This window comes from Malaclemys terrapin, chromosome 6 (assembly GCF_027887155.1).
Source record: "Malaclemys terrapin pileata isolate rMalTer1 chromosome 6, rMalTer1.hap1, whole genome shotgun sequence".
In the NCBI taxonomy this organism is placed as follows: domain Eukaryota; kingdom Metazoa; phylum Chordata; order Testudines; family Emydidae; genus Malaclemys; species Malaclemys terrapin.
In genome coordinates, this window is record NC_071510.1 from 119,174,305 (window position 1) to 119,197,942 (window position 23,638).

The 23,638-nt window shown below is 43.3% G+C and overlaps 1 protein-coding gene across 2 annotated transcripts in view; it reads left to right on the forward strand.

The window, feature by feature from the left end:
* The window catches only part of DYM (dymeclin), a 332,893-nt gene extending 311,770 nt beyond the window's left edge, over positions 1-21,123 (forward strand). For both annotated transcript variants that reach the window (XM_054032077.1, XM_054032078.1), the window contains one exon: positions 18,486-21,123. In XM_054032077.1, the coding sequence (XP_053888052.1) occupies positions 18,486-18,635 (150 nt within the window). In that variant the 3' untranslated portion in view covers positions 18,636-21,123. The remainder of the gene's footprint in view (positions 1-18,485) is intronic.
* The last annotated feature ends 2,515 nt before the right edge of the window (positions 21,124-23,638 follow it).

The following is a 23,638-nucleotide window of genomic DNA, read 5'->3' on the forward strand; positions in this document are numbered from 1 at the left end:
CCCCTCTCTTACAAATCTTAGGAGCCACACAGTTGAGGAAGATGACATCTCCCATGGATCCCTTCTTCTCATGACATTTTTCTCTATCTAGCTAAGCTAGTTCACCATGCACTGTGCAGCCTCCCTTAGCTACACACCCAATTAGTGTAGTGAAAAGCCTTGTGCCAAATGCACTGCGCATGCATGACATGTTATTTCCAAAGGACTTGTAACTCGGGTCAAATCAAAGAAAAATTTCACAAGAATACTCAAAGGCATTTCCTTTCAGTGAGGGCTACCTCCTTACCATGTGTTAGCTTTTTACCCTCAGCTTTTCTGGTTGGAGAGCTTTTTAAAAAAATCTCATTTTTAATAATAATTTATATTATTGTATATTATTATAATAAAGTAGGTGTTTTCTTTTCAGTCTTGTGTTTAAAAATGGCTGAAATACTTTTTTTCAGACTTCAAAAAATAATATTAATAATTGGGCCGAGGCCAAGTCTGGAAAACTTTAGCCCAGAAGCTGCAAGATTCAGAAAGTTACAAGCAACTGAATACAAGGTTAGAATGGAAACTATCATGCAACCCTATGCCATTCACTAACTCTCCTGCTATGATATTTTTAATGTTAAAAATGCCTTCTATATCAGTCTTTTAAATTAAACTTCCAATAACATTTGGCATATTGAAGAATATAATGTATGGAACAGAGCTGCCTGGACTGACAGATGGGCTAGATAATGGAGTAGAAGATAATAAGACTTTTTCTGTGATTAGACACATTTTCACTCCAGTGTTTGTTTAAATTAGGAAGCCTAAAATAAAGTTGAGATATGGCTTATGATTTCTAGGCAAGACTACAACTTTTGTTGCAGTTTTGGTTTATGTTTAACCACTAAGAACAATACAAATATCTTTCTTCTGAATGCTTAAGTAGAGATAAATTTTAGAATATCTACAGTAACCACCCAAAAATGAAAATAAGGAACAAATGTGCTTTGTTGACTGATAGTTGCTTCAACGGCATTCCAATCCATGGGTTAAATTTTATAATAACTTTCAGTACAAGTTGCAAATGCTTTTATCAAGCTGATTTTGTTCTTTTTTAGAAAGATTGTTTTTGCTGACTTTTTTTTTTTTTAAGCCAGCTATGGGGTTCACTTTTTCAACTATTCCAGCAGTACTAATAAAGATTCTGTCATTAGAATTTAGGGGGCAGTTTGTTTAGTGCTCCAGAACTCTCCTCTAGCTATGCAATGGAGCTGGGGTGAAGAGCTTGTAGTGAACTTTGAATCTATGTGAATTTAGCCTGTGGTTAAGGTCCATATGTTTGAAGCGTCAGCCCGTGGTGCAGGTTTGCAAACAGGAGCTGAGGTCCTTGATCATGTTCACATACTTCTCCCTTGTCCCAACAAAGTCTATGAATTCTGATGGCCCAAATAGCCAGTTTTTGTCCCTCTGTCCTTGAGTCGGGTGGCAGTCTCATTGTTTTTAAGAGTGACAGCTGCTGCATTCCCCAATCCATCAAAGTTCTACTGGTGGAGTAAGCAGGGAAACACTATGAGTTTCATTGGATGTATCCCCAAATTCCTACTAACACGCCTGCTAGAGAATCTATGGGAGTTCGCTTGTCACAGCAAGAGTTTAAGCTAAGACGTGCTGCGTCTGTTCCAGCTCAGCGAAGATCCAGATGTTGCAGAGGGAATGTTTCCCAAGTCTTGTTGCTGTAAGGTGCAGACTGCCCCTCTACAGAGCCACTTTTTATGGGTAGGGTAACGGGGCTCATCTTACTGAAGAGCCTGCTGCAAAGGTACAGTCAACTGGCATACCCAAAGACCAAGGCAGGCAATCTCCTGGCCAAAGAACAGGGCAAGTGGAGAGGGAGCCCAGCCCTCAAATTCAATCTCTTATTCAAGATGGGAAGGGCGAAACCCTGGTGGCTGATGTAGTCCCAAGCCCTGTGGACCAAACAACTGCGTACTGTTCATGAACTCCTCACCAATTGATCTCATTACAGTTTGTTTGCAATGTTTGCCACCGTCCCAGGATATTAGAGAGCCAAGGTGGGAGACGTAGTATCTTTTATTGGACTTTTATCTTCTGTTGGTGAGAGGGACAACAAAAATTGGTCCAATAAAAGATACTAGCTCACCCACCTTATCACTCATTAGGGTTTGCACAGCTCTGTTCTTCAATGCTAACAGCAGCAAAAACTAGTTGTTGTCAGTAAGGTAGCAGACGTGACTTGCATACACACAGACAGCAGATTTGTGTAGTAATAAAGGACCATAGTAATTCTTTTACCAAAACTGCCCTTTAAAAATCAGCAGCAGTAGGGGATAGCATCCTATGAACCGCTTCCCTCATGCCATAGACATAACATCTCTAGGCTAGGGGACACGTGGACTCTTAACTCACTAAGCGTGAGTGGATATAGAGAAATTCCATCCATAGTGAAGCAAAACAGAAGGCCCAAATTGTTCCCATGCATTATTACAATGTGAAAAGAGTCTTTCTGTTTCCAGTGAAACCTTCACGTAGAGTGAGGCTATTGTGTCAATAAAAAATAGCTTCCCTATAAGCTTCCACTATATAAACCGCTAAGTATGGGGAGATACAATGGAGAGCAATTCACTTGTAAGAGTGTCCCAGTCACCAACTCAAGACGCTCCTGTACTCTGCTACTCACAAATGATGCAGTCACCCAAACACAGATGCCCTCCACCCTAAGCTAATGCATATTCTCCCTGTCTGTCTGTGTCTCTCTCGCTGGTTTACTCTCTCGCCCAAAGTCTCTTTTCCACTATGTATTACAGTTGCAGAGGCTTTGCTGTCATTACACGTCTGTATTTTTCTTCTGAATAAAAATTAATTTGATTTCCTACATTTTAGTGGGGGGCTGCTTATCTCAGAGCACGATGCTCTGTTTGCTGAGCCTCTAGTTCAGAAGGGAGTGTGTCAGTCATAGTGTACATTTTCCAGTTCACAAAGATTACAGAGCCAAAGGTCTGCAGACTGAATAGGGATGTTAGTCAGCATGTCCTGAACTTAAGACAGATAAGGGTCCACTTCCTAGGCTGCCCTGATCAGAAAGTTAACAGTTGGTGACAGTAAGTCTGTCTCTGTTCTTAAGTAATTGTTATCATTTTGTAATATTTACAGGTCTGGCTCCCTCAGATTAAAATGTAGAAAATCAAAAAGAACTTCTTCCTTCAGAAACATATACCACTGCTTTCTCCTAGACACGTTTTTTTTTTTAAGGGGGAGGATGTTGCAGGCTTGGCACGCCATGCAGGCGACATACTTAGGGGGTGGGGGTGGGGGAAGCGGATATCAGTTCTGTCTTCATCTCTGTGGGCTACTACTATGTAAAAGTAAAACTACAAACTGAGTTGCACGGAGCCCTGTGATGCCATAAAAGTCAGCAATAAAAAGACAAATGTTCAACTTGGCTCTGGCATGGTGGGGTGGGGACAGAGATTGTATTTCTCCACTCAGTGCATGAAACCAAGATCAGTGGGGGTTTGGGACCTGGATGGAGTGACATCAGGGATAGTTGCCCAAAGCAACGTCGTTTGGCTGATTGAACCTTGTGGATACTGTCATAGCTTTACACCAACTTCCAGTGAAAGCACATCTGGGACCTCGTCACTAGAAAACTATGCAAACTGAATCACTGTGCTCCTCCTCTTGCCACCCTCTAGGACTTGGGACCATTACAACTTTTACACAGCTAAAAAGAAAAAATTGCAAAAGTCTGTTTTAACCTCCTAGACTTTTATTTTTCGGGAAGCTCATCTACTGAGTCCCTGGAGTTTGATGTCCACTTTATTCCCTGCCTCTGTGGGTGAAACAGGAAGCCTCCATAACTAAATCCTGGGATAATGGGGAAGTCTCAGAAAAAATCATAAGACTGGAAGGGACCTCGGGAGATCATCTAGTCCAGTCCCCTGCACTCAGGGCAGGACTAAGTATTATCTAGACCATCCCTGACTGTTTATCTAACATGTTTGTCTAACATGCTCTTAAAAATCTCCAATGATGGAAATTCCACAAACTCCCTAGGCAGTTTATTCCTGTGGTTAACCACCCTGACAGTTAGGAAGTTTTTCCTAACGTCCAACCTAAACCTCCCTTGCTGCAATTTAAATGGTAACTTTCAAAAGAAAACTCCTTAACTGTGTTATCTAAAGTGTAGTTTGTACTCCCAACTCCCTTTACCCCTTCTGTTTCGTTACGGGCACCAATCAGAAATAGGGGAAAGAAACACCAGAGGTTTCACAGGTGACTGTGGACTCTTCTTCGTAATAAACAAAAAAATACACAATTTAATAGGACAACAAAAATTTCCTCTTTTTTTCCTCCCTAGAGAAAACTATTGCAGACATAACAGTACCCAGAAAAAGAATTTGAAAACGCAATAATGCTCCAAATTGTCATGTTTGTAAATAATGCTCTAATAATGAGCCAGATCGGAATTTGCATTCCTACCTCCCAGCACATCTGAAGTGCGTATCAGGAGCAGTAATGCATGCCCTGTTCTGGCTTATTGCTTAAATATAAAATGTTGGTCATGTTCTTGAAGCTTAATTGTTTCTTTTGTTGCTATGGAATGTAATAAACAAGCAGTATGATTATTTTATATTGCTGATCAGAACTCCCTGGTTCAGTCCCAGTCTGAATTTTATTTGCGCAGTTGGTGGATTACAGTATCTGGGAGGGGGAAGAGAGAGGAGGGTAGGTCATCTTGTAATGAGGGCTTTTATCTGATTTTGCTCTTGTAGTAGAACATCACTCTTGTTATGGGGGAGCACTAGATTAGGGGCTTGTCTGTTAACATGGGTGGAGCAAGTTTAGAAGATGGTATCTCTAGCACAAAATATTTCCACAGTAAACAACATTCCTTCTGTTTTATACCATTCATCTTTCAAAATCAAAATAGCAGTGAAAACGTCATCACTTTGCTGTTGTGGCTTTGAAGATACAAGTACAGTAGCTCTCTTTATATGAAGTTTATTTCCTATATTTTCACTAACGTGTGGATGGCTATAAAATTTATGTACAGGACATTGCAGTACATCCTCTTCTCTGAATGAATAACTAAATATAATGAGTGAATTCATTATTCAGCTGTTTCTGGCTCTCAGAACCTTGTTGTGTGTGTTTTACATTTAGAGACCCCTTTAAAACTTTTTGCGATTATTTTTCTAGACAGTTTAATTTTTCATAGGTAAGATTTGTAACAAATCTGCTTAACAAGAGATAAAAGCATGTGATTAACTTTTGAGAAGATAATTGGCATGTTACTGTCTCTGACAAGACAATTGGAATATCTTTGTCATTGTTTGTAATATTGCATATTTTATGAGAGGTACAGAGTGAAGACATGGCTGTAATTTTATCCATGGTACTCTACTGATATAGCCCAGAGTGCATAGTTCTGTATATTGCTGGTGCCATTCTGTGCACATGCCCCTGCTGAGGCATATAGAATAGCTGTCTAGATTTTTTCCAGAATGCACTGATACACAAGTGTGGCTGGTGTAAGTGCAGATGCAGAGACACAGTTGAGACGTGGGTGTGTTGTGGAAAGCTGCTGTGGAGACACGATTCAGTTCTGTTTCCGGGCCAGATGAGTTTCATTCGCTTATTACCAAAACATGTCTGTATTTGTAGTCTAGACAGGGTTTAATTGGATGGTGCTTTCTTCACCGTCCATTGGGGCCGTTCCTAGATCAGCAAGAGAGACTGCGGCAGGGAGACCCAAGGCAGTGCTCATTTTCCAAAAAACCCAAGGGGGCTATGTCCTAACACCCAGCGATTAGAAGGACAGACCCAGAAACTGAGCTCAGTAGTAGTAACCACGCAAAAATTAAAACATTTAACTTGGGACAAAGCGAAAGCTCTCCCACAAGAGTTGCTTTAACCCTTTCCTTTGTGGTGTCAGTTGCAACCTTCAAAGAGCATTTACCTGTTTATAAACTGTCATAATTTGAACTTCAAAGTTCATATGTTGTTGTACAAGGCTTGGACTGGATTAGCTTTTTCTTCCTATGTACTAATAGGTAATTTGTTTGGGCCACTCCGTTTATTGACCAAGCGTGTAGTCTGAGGATGATATGTTGTGCCTTCCCCCTCTTCTCTCCAGATGCTTCCACACCTCCTGCTGGCCTGGGGAGGGAGAGATCACATTTCTGTTGCAGCTTTGTGCCTTTTTAAATTGTCGTTAAAGGAGAAAGATGTTCACTTGCTTTAATAGCCATAAAATTGTGTTAGAAATCTACCTTAATTTACACTCGATGCTCAAGTCCCTTAGGATTGAATGTGGTATCAATGTTGCAATATGGTCCCAGCCCATTTTTTCATCTGTTATATTGGACATTTGTTGCATGTTAGCATTGCACTTTGTCTGTCTATCTTAGGTATTTATATGGCTCCCATCATCACACTGGATCTAAGTGCCTCATAATCTTTAATGCAATTATCCTCACAACACTCGTCTGAGGTAGGAAAGTCCTCTTGTCTCCATATTCCAGATTGGAACTGAGACAGACACACACTAAGTGACTTCCCCAAGGTTACACAGGAAGTTTGCTGTGAAACTGGAAATTGAAACCAGGAATCTTGAGTCCCAAGGAAGCCCCTAAATGTGCAAATCTGTGTTGTGTATTCTGCACTCATTCGCCAAGTCAAATTCCCATTAATGTCAGTGCAAGCTCCAAACACAGAATACACAATAGAAAATCTACTGTGTGAGGAGTCAAAAGAAGATTTTTGCCCTGAGTTATATAGGTAAGTTCTTGGATTCAAAGCCAATCTTCTTATCTCTGACATGCTCCTCTATAAATGTGCTCCTTCTGAAACCAAGCAGAAATATACCTGTATAAGCACAGAAGCACACACTGTGTAAGACCCTGGAAACCTCTGGAAAATCCTGAACTATCCAATATTCCTTTTGTTTTGTATTTGCCCATTGTATAAACGTTAGCACTGCACAGGTGAAACTATGGATCTGAAGACACTCTTGGCTTTGTCCAAGGCACTGAACTACAGTTACAGAAACGCCTGTGCTACTAATAACAGTGTTGATCCACTGTGCTCAGGAACCCCAATCCCACTTTATATAAACCCACGTGTAACACCAACAGACCCCGGTCATCGAGTGGTGGGATTGAACCAGGGACCTCTGGTGCATGAGCCTCTACCACATGAGCTAAAAGCCATATGGCTGGTAGCTAAGGCTGTAGAGCAGACTCATTTGATCTCTCTCTCAGTGCCACTAGATGGGACAGAACACCACACCCAGGAGGTGTGTGGGTTACACACAGCAAATTTTTTTATTTCCTGTCTCTGGCAGTGTGATCTAGTTGCAATTTGAATTCAGAACAAATCCCGTTGGTATTCCAGGTCTAGACCTTTGAGGGTTTTTTCCCCTCTTTACCCAGCCAGCTTTGTGCACTTGGGATTCGTGATTTCCTTAAGTCGATTTCTTTGTTTTGAGTTTAGATGTAGCATATTTGAAAGGGAGCAGGTTTTAAACATGATCTGTTTACAAAAGCCAGAGAAGAAAGACTTAGAAATCACTTCTTTTTTTTTTTAAAGATACAAAATTAATTTTGAACCATGTAAAATCACAGTAATTTCTAGCCTGTATTATGTTATTTGGCTTCCATTTTAATTCCTCTTAGACAACCCTACACCTTGATCAGGGCTGGTCTTAAAACACATTTGTACTCAGAACAGTAAAGTTATGAAAGGACTCTGCTTCCTGTGTATTCTGCAGAACACACAGGTCCTCTGGTTATACAGTAAACTGCATGGAATTCACTTAATGTAACTAGAACACGTTAAAACACTTGAAGGATGGGACTAACTTAAGGTGAAATCCTGGCCTTAGTAACTTCAAAAGGGCCAGGGTTTCACTCTTAGAGCAGGTCTACACTTAAAACACTGCAGCAGATGAAGACACTACTGCGCCAACAGGAGAGCTTCTCCCCTCGGCGTAGTTAATCCACTCACGTCACTTGCAGTTTAAACTAGTGTAAGTGGTGTAGTCTCTATAACTTGAAGAGTTTAAATCATGATTTGAGGACTTCAGTAACTCAGCCAGGGGTTATGGGTCTATTACAGGAGTGGGCGAGTGAGGTTCTGTGGCCTGCAACATGCAGGAGGTCAGACTAGATTATCGTGATGGTCCCTTCTGACCTTAAAGTCTACGAGTGTGAGTCTGAGATGCGGTAGCTATGTTGACGGAAGAACGGGCAAGGCTGAAGGCCTGATTCTATAGCCTTACGCAGGCACAGCTCTTCCTGACTTTAGTCTGGGTTGTGCCTGAATAAGATTTGCAGAGTTTGTGAACCAGGAGCCATATTTTTGTACTCCTGATCAAGTTACAAATATCAACATCTTGTCTGTATATTTGACAGTAAATCTATAGTTGCTTATGTGATATAAAACAGTTCAAATTTATAATCAGAATAGTTTCTCCAAACACACTGCTTTTTCATTGTTGTGAAAAGCTTTACCCAGCATTCTACAGCCGTGTGAGTTTTGAATGAAGAGCAAGAAGTTTGAGCTGTAAACTCATTTACCTTTTCCTTAACACTGACAAAAATAGCCTTTACTCATTACGAAATGGGCGTTCTCTGCAAATCCCTAGTTAGGAAGCAATATACGTCCATTTCATGTCAATAACGGTTATCTCTGTTAGTCCAATAGGCTCATCTCCATTTGCGCAGTAGGAAAGCTGACGATTTGCAGTGATATATTATAATGCCGGTGAGAAATAGGTCTAGGGATTATTCTGGTTTTCAGTTTTTAATTTCCCAAATTCAAAAACATCCAAAGGATTTTACTTCTCTGTCTGAGTAGCCTAGCAGTTATTGAGCCTAATGATATCACAAGTGCTCCAGCAGAGTCAGAAGGTGGAACCATTTTATATCATTTGGTCGGTCGTTTGCGTGCTTGTTTATTCAGTGGGTTTAAAAAATCCCCTGACTTATTTCCCAGGGTTTCAGTCTTGAAAACTTTTCTCAGCACTCTTATATGCTGTCATGAAGCTATTCATTATCACCTGCAGCACCACCACTGTATTGTCCCCATTACAGGATAAAGATTACACGTGTATCTTCAGGAAAACCTATTATGGACCCAAACAGATCTTGCAATGGCTGACAATATTTTTCTTCTTCTTTGTGGCTGTGGTTCTTCTTTTACAATCCACTGATTTCCACTCTTCGGGTATTTACACCTCTCTTTCAGGCTTATCATCTTCTAACATGTCAACCTTATTCCTACCGTAGCTGCGTCTTCAACATTTAGCTCAGAGGTGGGCAAACTACGGCCGAGCCACATCCAGCCCACAGGACTGTCCTGCCTGGCCCTTGAGCTCCCGGCTGGGAAGGCTAGTCCCCGGCCCCTCCCCTGCTGTCTCCCCTACCCCACAGCCTCAGCTCGCCATGCTGCCAGCGCTCTGGGTGGCAGCGCTGCGAGCTCCTGCCGGGCAGCACGGTGGCATGGCTCTCTCCAGCCGGGCAGCGCGGCTGCCAGACATGCTGCTCTGAGCAGCATGGTATGGGGGCGGAGAGTGGGAGGGTTGGATAAGGGGCAGGGAGTCCCAGGGGGCAGTCAGGGGACAGGGAGCAGGGGGTGGTTGGATGGGGCGGAGGTTCGGGGGGGGAGAGGGGGACGGTCAGGGGACAGGGAGCGGTTGGATAGGCGTGGGAGTCCCAGGGGGCCTTTCAGGAGGCAGAGGTGTGGATAGTGGTTGGGGCAGTCAGGCCAGAGAGCAAGGGGAGTTGGATAGGTGGTGGGGTCCCGGAGGGGGCGGTCAGGGAACTGGGAGCGGGGGGGGGGGGGGGGGGGTTGAATGGGTTGGAGGTTCTGAGGGGGGCAGTCAGGGGGCAGGAAGTGGGAGGGGGCGGATAGGAGGTGGGGGCCAGGCTGTTTGGGGAGGCACAGCCTTCCCTACCCGCCCCTCCATACAGTTTGGGAACCCGATGTGGCCCTCAGACAGAAAGTTTACTCACCCATGACTTAGCTGAACAGTTGGCCGTAGCAATCATTCGTCATTTGGTATATTCCTGTGCAGCTGCAGGAAGGATCGTATCAGTGACCTAAACTTATTGAAACATTTTGTCTCTTCAGATTGTAAATTCTTCAGGGCAGGGAGTGTTGTACCTGGATTTGTAAAGGGCTGTGTAAATTTACATGTTTTATTAGAACTAATAGTAAATATGTGGCATAATTACAGTCACTTCACTTAAGATGAGCATGGGTTACCTGGACAATTGACTTACCCCACAAAAATACCATTTTCCCAAACTTTTTCCCAAACTGATTTTCTATACAGTCCATGCTATTGTTCAAACTGTATAAAATATTTAACCCAGGCATACGTTTTCCAAGCCTTCCCTTTTTTTCACTCTTCAGTTTCCCTTTGTTCCTCATTCTCTAGACAAACTTCCCACTTGCAGCTTCCCTCCCTCCGTGATCATCCCCACCGAGCCCACACACAGAGATCCTTGCATAAAATCTACAAATCTTGCTTTGCCTAGTACATTTCCTGTGGTTTCCTCTGTCTCTCGCAACAGTTTTTCATAGTTGGTATCTATTCTGTAAATCTGAAAAAAATATTCTGAGGAAGACGTGGTGCACACCACATAGACACTTAACTGAACCACGTCAGATAGACTCTCTGTCAGCAGCAAAAAGAGAAGTGATGCAAATATTGCTGATGGAACCAAAGAGAGAGGAACAGGATGGCCTCCCCACTTTCAGGGATATAGTCTGGTATCCTAAAACAGCAGATGAGAAATGTCCTTCCAGAAATTATGGAAAACCAGACACCTCCTAAGCACATAGTCTTCTTATACATCCCAGGGAATGGGTGCAAAGTACAGCTGTTGCATCACTTTGACTGGTCAGCTATTAGTTTGGCACAAATTGAGACTGTTGGGCTAAAGTCTTGGAAAAGACCTCTTAGGTTTTTCTGAGCTGTTTAGCTGGTGGTCTTGTCCAGATGAAATCTTTAACACCTTGTACATTGGCATATTCGTGGGGGACTGACATGCTATAAGAATAGATAAGCCTCTATTTCGTTCCAGTACATTAATTAGCTATGTAAGGATAAATTTTCATTCGCAGTAAGGCTTCACTATCATGCTGAATCTTTAGCTAATTCTTTTTGCTAGCTTTGATGAACTGCTAATGCAGAGTCTGATCACACAGGTGCTCCCCCCACAGATCTCCTATTAGCAGAGGCCATATCAAGCCCGTCATTTGACAGTATGCCACACGGCTGCTAAATGAAACTAAGGGTACAATTTTCAAAAGCACCTATGTCCCATATTCAAACTGATTTAAAAGTTTCAGTCTCCCTGAAAATCAACCGGAGTTTGGCTACTAAGTGCCTAAGTCTCTTTTTAAAATGGGACTTAAGTCATTTAGGTGCTTTTGAAAACATTAACCTAGGAGCCTGCATCTCTTGCAGTTTCTCTCTAGAAACAATATACATATACAATATTTGAGAAAAGGAAGGGTCTCCAATGTCATGTAGGTAACCCCATACTTTGATACTCTGCCTTTCCCCTATTGCTGCCCCAGTCCATTTGACTGGGCCAGCTTTTCATCCAAAGCAATACCTAGGCTACTATGAGACCACTTATACTAATCTACTCAGTCTTAGACCAGTTCCATCTGCCATTGCCATGATGTTTTGTTTCTTAATGGAGATCATCCACTGACATGACATTGAGTCCTAAATCATAACTTTTTTTTTTTTTTTTTTTAATGTACTGAGGAGGTATTGAATTTTAAATGGCATTAGCCCCTCTGGAGCTATGCCGGGGTAGTCGGCTACTCGTGATGCTATCTTTCTCATCTTTAGGTGCCGGGGAAAAATGTCGTTGAACTTTTGTGGTAGCAAAGTTATTGCAGTTTATTTCTACATCTGTTCATTGGACTTCCTGTGGTTTTTCATCGAGTCGTATGATAGCTCAGACAGTCTGTAGCTCCTGGTCTGTCTAGTTATACCGCTGCTCCAACCACTAAATCTGACTTCTGCTTTTTCTAGCAGAAGAAAGCAAGATAGGCCACTGTGGTAGGTTGATTCATCTGAGCTGATAAACTTGCTGTCTGCATTGAAGGCTGCAGTTGAAATCCTAGCATTACCTCGGCCTTTAAAATTCAAAGCAACTGAATGTCTTTATGATTGTTTCTGTTTTAAACTAGCTTGGGTTTATTGGATTGTCTTTGCTTAATGAGGTAGTGGCTACCTACAAATGCATAGAATGCACAGACCTGTTTAGGTCAGGACAGTAAGTTCAAAGACTAATAGCAAAGGGGCATGTGAATAATAATTTGTGTGTGTTCTACATGCTTTCTCTTAGTCGAAGGGTGTAGCTGTTAGCCAGCTGAGAGAAAGCACAAGTGAATAGAGCTAAGGAGAAAGAACGGGGTACTGGTTTGTCCCTGGACAAGATTTTCAAAAGCTATTAGTGATTTTGGATGCATCCATTTTTGGGTGCACAAATTGAAGTGTCCTAAACTCAGCACCTGATTTTCAGAAAGCACTGAGCATCCACCCTCTGGAAATCAGGGCCCTTTGAAGTAATTCATCTTCGGTATCCAGAAATTGAACCATGCAAAATCAATAGCCATTTTTTAAAAATCTTGGCCTCCATGTTTGTTTTTCCAGTATTCAGCCAGATTAAACAGAATACAGAAGAAAATAGTTTCCCAGGTAGTCTGAATAGCAGTATGTGGAATTTTGTTGACTGTCGTACAAATCTCTGTGTGTGTCTGTTGTTACGCTAGCGAATTTGTGTTTCTCATGAGTGTTCTAAAACACTTGTAACATGAGGTAGTTTTACAGCTCTCCTGGAATGCTGGTTTAGTACTGTCTCTCATATCTATACTCCACTTGTCAAAGGCCCCAGTTCATCCATTTGGAAGTAGTACATGTAAAAATAAATTGCACACGGTTGCATTTAAACATGATTTGACTGTACTTTGAACTACAGTATGTCAAAATTGTTAAAAATTTATATCAACTGTCTGACCTTTTAGGGGATACTTAATCCCTGCTGTCATTTTAAACTGTTCTTAAATCAATCTAGTGAGTCAGGAGCAGCTCGTGTAAGAAAAGTCTTTACCTTAATAATCATAAATGTTCAATAAACACCCCTGACTCTTTTAAATAGAGCAATACAGGATTATTTTTCTTTCTTAAATATAAAAAGGTGCTAGAATGGTAAATCTGGAGATGGGAGACCTTTGTTATCCACAGAACTAGGACAGCGTGGACAGTCCCCACCCTGGCCCTCAGGCATGCCTCAGGATTGAACTGGAGGGACCTCCATTAGGAACAAGATGGCTGTCTCCACACACGTTCAGTTCTTGGTCTCTTTGTTGAAACTGCCAGAAAGGGTGTCAGTTATGGTAGCTTTCTGTGCTCGACGTGGATACCTTTTCACATTAGGCCACCAATTAGTTTGACACAGTCCACTAAACTGCCATGGATAATTATACTTCCCTTACAGAGGCTGGATTTGAATTAGTGAGTTAGAAGTGAAAAGCTCCATATCTCATCATCAACCCAGTGAGCCATCCAGTGTCCGCTGCTTAGGTATTTAATCGAAGTCTGGTCATATCTGTCATTACTTGTACTCATTTTATGAAGACATAACGAAAATTGCATGCCGTAACTGCAAACTGTAGAGACACTGACATAAAACATAGATATCTAAATTTTCAAGCCAAACCTGAAAAGTTTTCAAGAAAGAAGTTCAGCATGACAGTGAGACAAATTTGATTGCAATGGGTTATAATTCTAATCCTTAAATTGATTATTTAATTGCTACAGTCGATGACAGTACTGATCAGTTTGAAGAAAGTGTTGATGAGAAAATCAACACAACTATTGGCAGAAAAATTTAACACCATCAGGAATATTCTACACTTTCCTTTCAATTGAGAGAAAGTGGTATAGGGAGAGCTGAACATCTCAGGCATCGTTGTTGATATTTCTTAAGCCATGACTTGTGGAGGGGAATATATTTATATAGTTTTGTTTACCTCAGTAGCAGCATTTATAATATTTTCTGTTTTTATTCTTTCATTCCAAAGGATCCCAAACCACTTTAATAACATACATACTCAACACTGAAGCCCAACCACCTCTGGCATGGCAGATGGCAGCTATTTAAGGACTTGTCTATACTAGGAAATTTAATCATGCTTTAAATATGAGTTTTAAGCATTGAATTAGCTGGTGCAAAACTGAACATGATTTGGCTTTGTCTACACTGACCACAAAATCAGGAAATAATTAGGATGTGTGATCACTTCCTAATCAGAGTGTCATGGCCTGTGACTAGAGAGGACTTGGCCCCGTCTGGTTGGTCACACTCCACCTCGGCCAGTGTCCATGCATTGGGGTGTGTGAGTGCTGCTTAATTAGAGTCCCAGACACCTTGTCTACCTGGGAGCTCTTCTGATCTTCCAGCTGTTCAACCAACCCATTCATCCCACAAGCATTCCAGGAGGGAGTGGGAGGGAGAAAGCCACTTTCACAGGTATTCAGAGAGGGAGAGGAGACAAAAGAGGGGGAGAGTGTAACAGACCTTTTGAGCATACAGGTTATACATAGCATACAGATCACTGGTGCTCCTACAACATCTATCACAGAGGAAGAAACAAAGCAGCCCTTCCCAGAGACCTTTGGCAGAGGATTGCAGAGTACCTCTATGAAAGTTTCCTTGAGATCTCTATGGAGGATTCACAGAACATTCCAGTGCACATAAACTAACTGCTCTGCGTGGCTCCCTCTGCCTAACTCTAGAGGGGAATGAAAAGCAGATCGCAACTCCACCTCTCTTGCTTGTTTCACTACCTCTTCTACCATAAGTAAAAAAGAGCAAATCAACTGATGTGTTCAGCTGCTTCGGGGCTTCCGTCCCTGTAATTTCAAAGCAAACTGCATACTTACCAGAGGTTCCTTTCCCTGCATCAGGTTCACCCATGCTCGACTGTTGGGCCTGGCTGGACTGCAGTGGGGTCAAAAACATGTCCTGGCTCATTGCGCAGCTGGATTTCCTGGTCATGTGTCTCCCATGCTCCTCCTCCTCTTCCACCTCCTTCTCATCACTGTTCACAGCGGGGGCCTGAGACTCGGGCTCTTCCAAAGTATCCACGGCACTTTACAGTGGTGGTGCGGTCTCCACCAAGGATGGCATGCAGCTCTTTGTAAAAGCAGCAAGTTCGTGGCTCCTCACCAGATCAATTGTTGGCCTCCATGGCCTTCTGGTACATCTGCCACAGCTTCTTGGCTTTCACAGGGCCCTGCTGCTGGGCCCTGTTGTAGCCCTTCTCCTGCATCCCCCAAGCAATCTGCTCATAGATGTCCACGATTATATGGCTGAATCAGAGCTGTGCCTGCACAGCCTCTTCTCCCTACAGGGATAGGAGATCCGATATGTCTTGTCTACTCCAGGCAGCAGCACATCTGGAGCACGTAGCCGACATGGTCAGCTGGGCAGTTGCACTGAACAGTGGAGAGAGCTGCTAGGTGCGCTTGCCAAGCTGGGCAACCAGGAAAAGGAATTCCAAAAATGCACAGAGTTGTAAAGAGGAGGGGCAGCTTCCTGTGTACCTGACCCCTGCGCAGCGGCGTTCACAACAATACCAGAGCGGTCAGTTTGGGACATTATAGGACAGCTCCTGCAGGCCAGTAATAGTCAACATATGTAACACAGTATCTACCCTGACGCTACGTCGACCTAATTACATCAACCCTGACTCTACACACTCGAGGAGATGGTGTTATTAAGTCGGTGCAGCAGGGCACTTACATCGGTGTGAGTGAAATTTAAGTGTAGAAACATTCACAGCTAGGTTGACGTAAGCTGCCTTGCGTTGACCTAACCATGTAGCGTAGACCAGGCCTTAGTCTCTTTGTGGCTCGATTCCCCATCTGCAAAATGGGGATAATACTGTCCAGCTAACACGGGTATTGGGGAGAAAAATATGCCAGAGACTGTGGGGCACTCAGCTACTCAGTAATGGGGGCCGTATAAGTACCGAAGATAGCTCTGTCTTAGGCCTTATCTCTACTAGGAACAGAACCAAACTAGTTAGAACTGTAGCTCTCTCCATCCTGATCCCAGTGTCACCAGAGCCATAGTGTGCCAGTCTAGAAGAGGGTGTCAGCACATTCTGACAAAGAGCAGCGCACAGCGAGGTGTGATTGGCATTGCTTTGAATATACTAAACCTGACACATTAGACAAGCCCAAGGGCATGGCTCTGAGTGGAGCTACAGGAGGGCTGTTCGCTTTTCTGTCCGTCTACAAAATGTTCCTAATACAACACGCTTCAAGCCAGAGGCCAGACTAATTTGTGACTTGTTGGAATCACAGTATCGGATACACTGCTTGCATCAAACTACTATATTACATTCACAGTGATGACAACACAGGGAAATATCTGAAATAATAATTTCCATGTTTTTGTTGCTCCCTGGAGCACAAATAAACAAGATGAATAAATGTAAATAAACCTGAAAGCCAAGTGGCCAAGAGAACTCCATTCAATAGAGAGAAATTCCGATGGGAAGAGACTGTTGGACCAACACAAGGAAGCCCTGACAGTCTGAGCTAGAGAAAGGTGATAAGGTATCCCTTCATTATTAATGGGCAAAGAGGCTTCTAAGCCATTGTCATACTTGTTCTAATCATGTTGCACCATGGCAGTTTATTCTTAGCCTTAGCCACATCCTTATAAATAATGAAATGGGCCATGTTTTATCTTACCCCAATGATTACTGTAATGTGGCTTTTATCTGCATCCCTGCCAGGCTGTTGACACAGGCAACATTTAGAAGCAGATAAAATGAATGAATTGCACCATATAAAAATAGGGTCAGCTCTTCCCAAAAAAACAAAACAAAAACGTGCTAATAGCTAATAACTAATAGCTGCCTTGTTAGGAACTGTATATGCTGGCTGTCTGGTGGGCTGACTTCCTGTGCTGTACATTACACTATAGGAGAGAAGAGATACTGGACACAGGCTAACTGAGGACAGGCTGCATGGCACATCCATGCTATGCTAATTCTGGAAAGTGTTTTACCCGCAGATGGTACAGCAGAGCACCAGACATTGTGGAAATGATTGCATGCAGTGTAATTGTAGCCGTGTTGGTCCCAGGATATCAGAGAGACAAGGTGGGTGAGGTAATATCTTATACTGGACCAACTTCTTTGGGGAGAGAAACAAGCTTTTGAGCCACACAGAGCTCTTCTTCAAGTCGAGGAAAGGTAGTCTGAGCATCACAGCTGAATGCAAGATGGTAACAGGCCGCTCTACCTTGAATGGTCCCTTAGAATATGTCCTAACTACTTATGCTAAATAATGTGTTCCAACTGGCGTTTACTGTGACTCTGAGTACCTTTCCCAGACCTGAAGAAGAGCTGTGTGTGGCTCAAAAGCTTTCTCTCACCAGCAGAAGTGAGTCCAATAACAGATATTACCTCACCTACCTTGTCTCTCTAATTGTGGAAATGATACAGTTTGGCCAGTAATTTGGGGGAGGAGGAGTTAACTGTGTGTAAGTATAACAAGGTAGTAAGGCACTCAGATAGGAATAGTGTGAGAACTTAGATTATAGAATGGAATACATATGATCTGAAGGCCTCAGATGGCTTTACAAACAATTTAATTAAGCCTCACAGCAGCCCTGTGAGATGGATTAGTACTAGTCTCTCTTTAAAGATGGGGAAACTGAGGCACGGGGAATTATTGACTTGCCCAAAGCCGTAAAGTGAGTTAGTGGCAAAGCTAGGAATAGTATCGAGGAGTCCAGGCACCCAGCCCCTCTAATCTAATCACACTTCTTTCCTCAGCCCACACTTCCTGGAAGGAAAGAGCTAGCTTCTGTACTGGAGACATCTGTGTATAGAACAATCTTTAAAAATTGGAGAAATAAGTCAGTTTATCATAACATTCCTGAAAACAAATCCTAAAATGTCATACATGTTCCTAGGGCCTGTCCAAATGAGTCTCTTCCAAAGAAGCTATGGACCGTAATAGCATAATTCATTTTTATATTGACTGAAATAGCCAGGTCTCCATGTGCATGGACAGCAGTGTTGACGTGGGGCTTCTATAACTTAGTTTTCCTTTTCACAACTTTTCATGTTTATAAGGTTCCATCTGCTTAGCGTTAGTTAATGGCCCATCTCGTGTGTGACTCCTGGAGATCTACTGAAGCAACCAGAGCGAGGTGCGTAACCAACAGCAAAGGGCTGAATACAGCACGTGTCAATGTAGCATACGTTGCTGGTCTCTTTATCCTCCTTGTTAAATGTATTTTCCTTTCAGGTCTGATGGTTCAGTTCCCTTAGAGCTCTTTTTATCACCACACCTTACTCGAGCTCCTATGCAGTCTACAGGTTTACAAATTGATGCAAACCCTCACTCAACAGACTTTTGTTTCTTATTGCAGAAATTCCCAGAACTGAAGTTTAAGTATGTGGAGGAGGAGCAGCCTGAAGAGTTCTTCATCCCCTATGTCTGGTCGCTGGTGTACAATTCCGCTGTGGCCCTGTACTGGAACCCACAGGACATCCAACTTTTTACGATGGACTCTGGCTGAGGGAGAAGCAGCTAAACAGCAGAGCCAGCTCTGCTCTGTCTTATCACAGGTGAAGAAACTCGAAACTGCGTGTGAATACGTGACCCCTCCCAGCGTGCGTCCTCTAAACCTGAAGCTTAGTGAGAATGAAGCTTGCTACTATTGTACAGAGCGACTTTGACATTTTGGTCCCAGACTGCAGCAGACACACTGGAAGCAGATTGTGGTGTGGGAGAGAAACTGACAAGCTTGGTTGCAAACTTTTATTTCTATTTCGTAAAACCTAGAGCTTATCCAATGAAAATGAGGCCTTAGACATGCAGTGTGATGTTACCACCACCAAGAAAACTGATAGCTTTTAAAACTAAAACGGGGAAAAGAGAAAATAGAGGGTGTACGTTGATTTGGAAGTAGCATTTCTATTTTTATTACCTTTGACTTCTTTGAGTCAAAGTCTTTGAACACCATCATTTTCTACAATGGACTGTTCATCTCACCAGTACCACATCTCCTCTCATGGCCATTTATTTTGGTGACGTTGTAATGTCTACAATCTCTAAAATATCCATATTAATGCCATCTGAGTGAGCTAGGCTGCATTTTAATCAAATGATGTTTCCAGACAGAGAAGATACTGTGGTGTGGGGAGGAGGGTTTTCAGCTGGGAGACTTTTCTTTTGAAGAGCTATCAAAACACTTTTGATGGTTAATACTCTTTAAGGGGCTTGAATCACTAGCTTCCAAAGGAAAGTCCCTCACAGACTCACAATATGGTACTTCTGTACAAAAGCTTTTCCTGGAAATTGATCACATAAACAAATCTCCAGAGCAAAGTGTTTAATTTTGTAAAAGTAGAGCTATGCCACATAAAAAGTTTGTGCGCTTTCAGCAGTGTCTGATGGGAATCCCTGATGAAGCTTTGTTAAAAATCCCCTTTTTGCTGCTAAAGGGATTATAGCAGAGGTATGGATTTAACACAGTGTGGAACGCTTCAAAATGAATGTTTTAAAGTATTCTTTCCTGGTGGACCTAGCGTAATGAAAATAATTAAAATACTCTCTCTGCAGGTAGAAAACCAAAGGAAATAGGTTGACATTATTTTAACAGAATGTCTTTCCCCCCCTGCATATTAAGGATCTGTTTGTCTCTGGGACAAGCTCCTGACAGTGTTCACTTCCACATGCTCACAGAAACTCCTGCTACACCTTGGGCTGTTTTGTGGAAGTCTCTGTCACTAAATCAAGTGTACTGCATGCCAACATATAAAGATAAGAGAGTTCATTCTTACACATATATGGCAAATCCCGCAATTCACTGCCTGACCCAGCATGTTCTGTTTACAGACTCGGAGGATAGTGCACATTCGCTTTCCTCTGAGTGGCTTTAAACAGAGATTCCTGTGCTCGTTTTTCTTTTGCTGAAGAAGCTGGCATTGTCCTTTTTTTACCTGCTTGTTTGGAAGCAAAGTCCTTGTGGACAAATGGAACTGCTGGGTTTTCAAAAAACTCCTTTCCCTATTTAATTAAAACTGTAAGTACAAAGAGCCGTGCATAGCATAGGCATTCCTAGCGCTTTCGAGTAGCGGTAGTTTTGGGAAGAGGCAACATGAAGACAGGAGCTGCGACTCTTTTGAGTGTAAAATATGGGAAACAATTGAAGTGTGACTTAAGATAGGGGTATGTTTGTGCTACATTTTGGGGTGGTTTGGTTTTTTACCTCTCTGAACAAAAGTCAAAGGGGAATGAAGGCTTTTGTGTTTGTTGTAGTGATTTGTAATTTTACCTTTAAATAAAGGACTAGAGTGTTTGTGAGCCAGGAGAGGTGCACTGCCCTTAGAATGGTCATTCTAACAGTGCACTTTGAAACTGTGGATTCTGAGACTAACTGGATGGTTCAGTTCTTCAAGTGACTTAACCACACTGAGAGTCTGGTCTTGCCAAGTAAAGCGCATCCTCCACCCCCACTGATTTCAGGGTAGCTGGGGACATCCAGGACCTCCCAGTTATTGGCTGGTGTGTCAACTTTGAGAGAATCTGATTTTCTTTAAAAGAATTTTGTATAAGCACAGGGGTGCATAAAGCAGCAATCGGATATAGGTCAAACAAGACACTGAGTCGATGAAGGAGTCGTGTAATAATTTCAGTTTGTCCTCCTAATGACATTGCACTAACGTAAACGAGAAGCGTGCTGGTTCCAGTGCCATACTTTTCTTGTGCAGTTAATTAAAATGCAATGTGTATGGAGCCAGCAGGTTTGTAACAGCGGGAGCCAGAATCCAAAGTTGAAGCAGTAGAGCAAGCCAAGTTTATGCTGAAATCCGTCCTGGTATGATTGATTCTTTCAAGTTTCCGAGCATTATACAGGTATAGAAATGTCTTGGAGTCTGCAGTCTGATGCGTTCACAAATACTCTATTTTCCTTCAGATCTGTAAAGTACCACCTGAGGGATCCTTTTCATTATTTTTGTGTGAAAGATTTATTATGTAGTAATAAAAAAACTAAACACAGACCGTTGTTCTATTTGTTTTGCATAGTAATTACTTACTGCATATAACACTTGGCCCCAGAGGGTTTGGATTTTCTTTTTAGACTTAACATGCATGCGGTTTTAGAACGTTATCAGTGGTTTCCAATACAGAGAACTAGAGTTAATGTTACTAAGTAGGAGATCATTTAAATCCTGCATTTAATATGAGGAATTAAATTGCGGTTATTCTTTCCTATTGCTCCTGGACACACAATTTCAATAGATGACCTCTCCCCTCCTTGCTGTCATCTTACCAGTATCTCAAGCCATATCTACACTACAGAGTTAAGTCGACTTAAGTTTTGTCAACAATCATAAGTTGCATTAATAACATCGGTGGAGCACGTCCGTTCAACACTCCTTGTGTCGGCTGAGCATGTCCACAGTCATTGCTCTTGCATGGACAGAGAGAGTGTTGCAGTGTGGGTAGCTATCTCACTGTGGTCACCCTTTGCCGCTGGGAGCTCTGGGAATGGTGGAGTCGCCACCAAGGATGGCGTGCTGCTCCTTATAGAAGTGGCATGTCTTCGATGCTGCATCAGAGTGACAGTTGGCCTCCGTTGCCTTCTGGTACACCTGCCTCAGCTCCTTGACTTTAGCATGACACCGCTGCATGTCCCTTTCATGCCCATTCTCCTGCATGCCACTAGCAATCAGCCCATAGGTAGGAAAAGTCCTACGGCTGGTGTGAAGCTGCGACTGGCCAAATCACTGCACAGCATCCTCTCCCCGTGTAGCTATGCTGTTGCTGGACAGGTACTTTTCATATACTGTATCAGGTTTATATGGTTTTATTGCAAATGAATTCTTTCAAGTATCCATGCTTAAAAGTGGAAGGCACTGTAACCACCCACGCACTGTACATTCACTTGTAAGCACTCAGCTAAATGAAAATGTCATTATCAGTGAATTGCTCCAAGTCACAAATCAAATACACTCCAGAATAGCCAAGCTGGGACAATTTGAATGAAAGATTTAAAGAGAGAGAGATTTTAAATGCTGCTGAAACACTGCATTAATCCTTCATCATCACTTTAAAAACTGCCTTAAAATTAATCCAGAATGAACAAGACTTGGCAAGGCTGATGAAATGTTCAGTTGTACATGAAGTTTTCACCGAACGGCTTGGCAAACTCAATGGCAGACTTCAATCTTTCTTAAGTTAATATTTGTGCTGTTGAAAGGTGCCAGGTTTGACAGCACTGGGGAAAATGGGAGCCCTCTATTTCAGTGGTTTTCAAACTTTTTTTCTGGTGACCCAGTTGAAGAAAATTGATGCCTGCAACCCAACGGAGCTGGGGATGAGGGGTTTGGGAGGGGCTCAGGGCTGGGGAAGAGGGCTGAGGTGCGGGGGTTAGGGCTGCAGGGTGAGGCCAGGAATGAGGGGTTCAGGCTGGGGCAGGAGGTTGGGGTGCAGGAAGGGGTCAGGGCTCTGGGCTTGGGGTGCAGGCTCTGGGATTGGGCCAGGGATGAGGGGCTTGGGGTGAAGAAGGGGCTCTGGGTTTAGGGGGGCTCAGGGTTGGGGCAGGAGGTTGGGATGTGGGAGGGGGTCAAGGCTCTGAGGAGGGCCAGGGATGAGGTGTTTGGGGTGCAGGAGGGGGCTCTGGATTTGGGGGGGCTCAGGGCTGGGGCGGGAGCTTGGGGTGCAGGAGGGGGTCAGGGCTCTGGGCTCGGGGGTGCTGGCTCTGGGGTGGAGCCAGGGATGCGGGGCTTGGGGTGCAGGAGGGGCTCCAGGTTTGAGGGGGGGCTCAGGGTTGGGGCAGGAGATTGGGGTGTGGGGTTGGGTCCCGCCTGTCCTGCCACCGCGGACTGCGCTGCGCCCCAGAAGCAGCCAGCAGCAGGTCCAGCTCTTAGGCAGAAGCACGCGAGCAGCTCCGCACGGCTCTCGTCCACAGGCACATGTGTATAACACTTTATGATTTGTTTTCAGGAATGTTATGATAAACTCCAGTTGGATATTTCTCCAATTTTTAAAGATTGTTCTATACACCGATGTCTCCAGTACAGAAGGAACTGGCCAATGGGAATGCGGAGCCGGTGCTCGGGGCAGGGCAGCGTGTGGAGCCCTGTGGCGCCCTCCCACCTAGGAGCCGGACCTGCTGCTGGCCACTTCCAGGGCACAGCGCAGTGTCAGAACAGGTTGGAACTAGCCTGCCTTAGCCGGGCAGCACTGCTGATGGAACTTTTAATGGCCCAGTCGGCGGTGCTGACCAGAGCTGCTGCGACCCAGTGCCTTACATCTGGGTCATGACCCACAGTTTGAAAACCACTGTTCTGTTTAGTCAGAGAGCAGCTTCAGACTGGGCAACAGCAGAACAAGATGGACTACATGCGTAGAATATTCAAGTGTGATTGTCTAACCCCCTCCCAGGACTCTATGAAATGCTTGTGGTCCCCACTGCTAGGCTACAGCTCCACTCTAGAAAGATCTTCACTAGCAATGAGAGGATAGTTCAATCTCCTATCCATGCCCAGTAATTTCTTGGCTTATTTAATG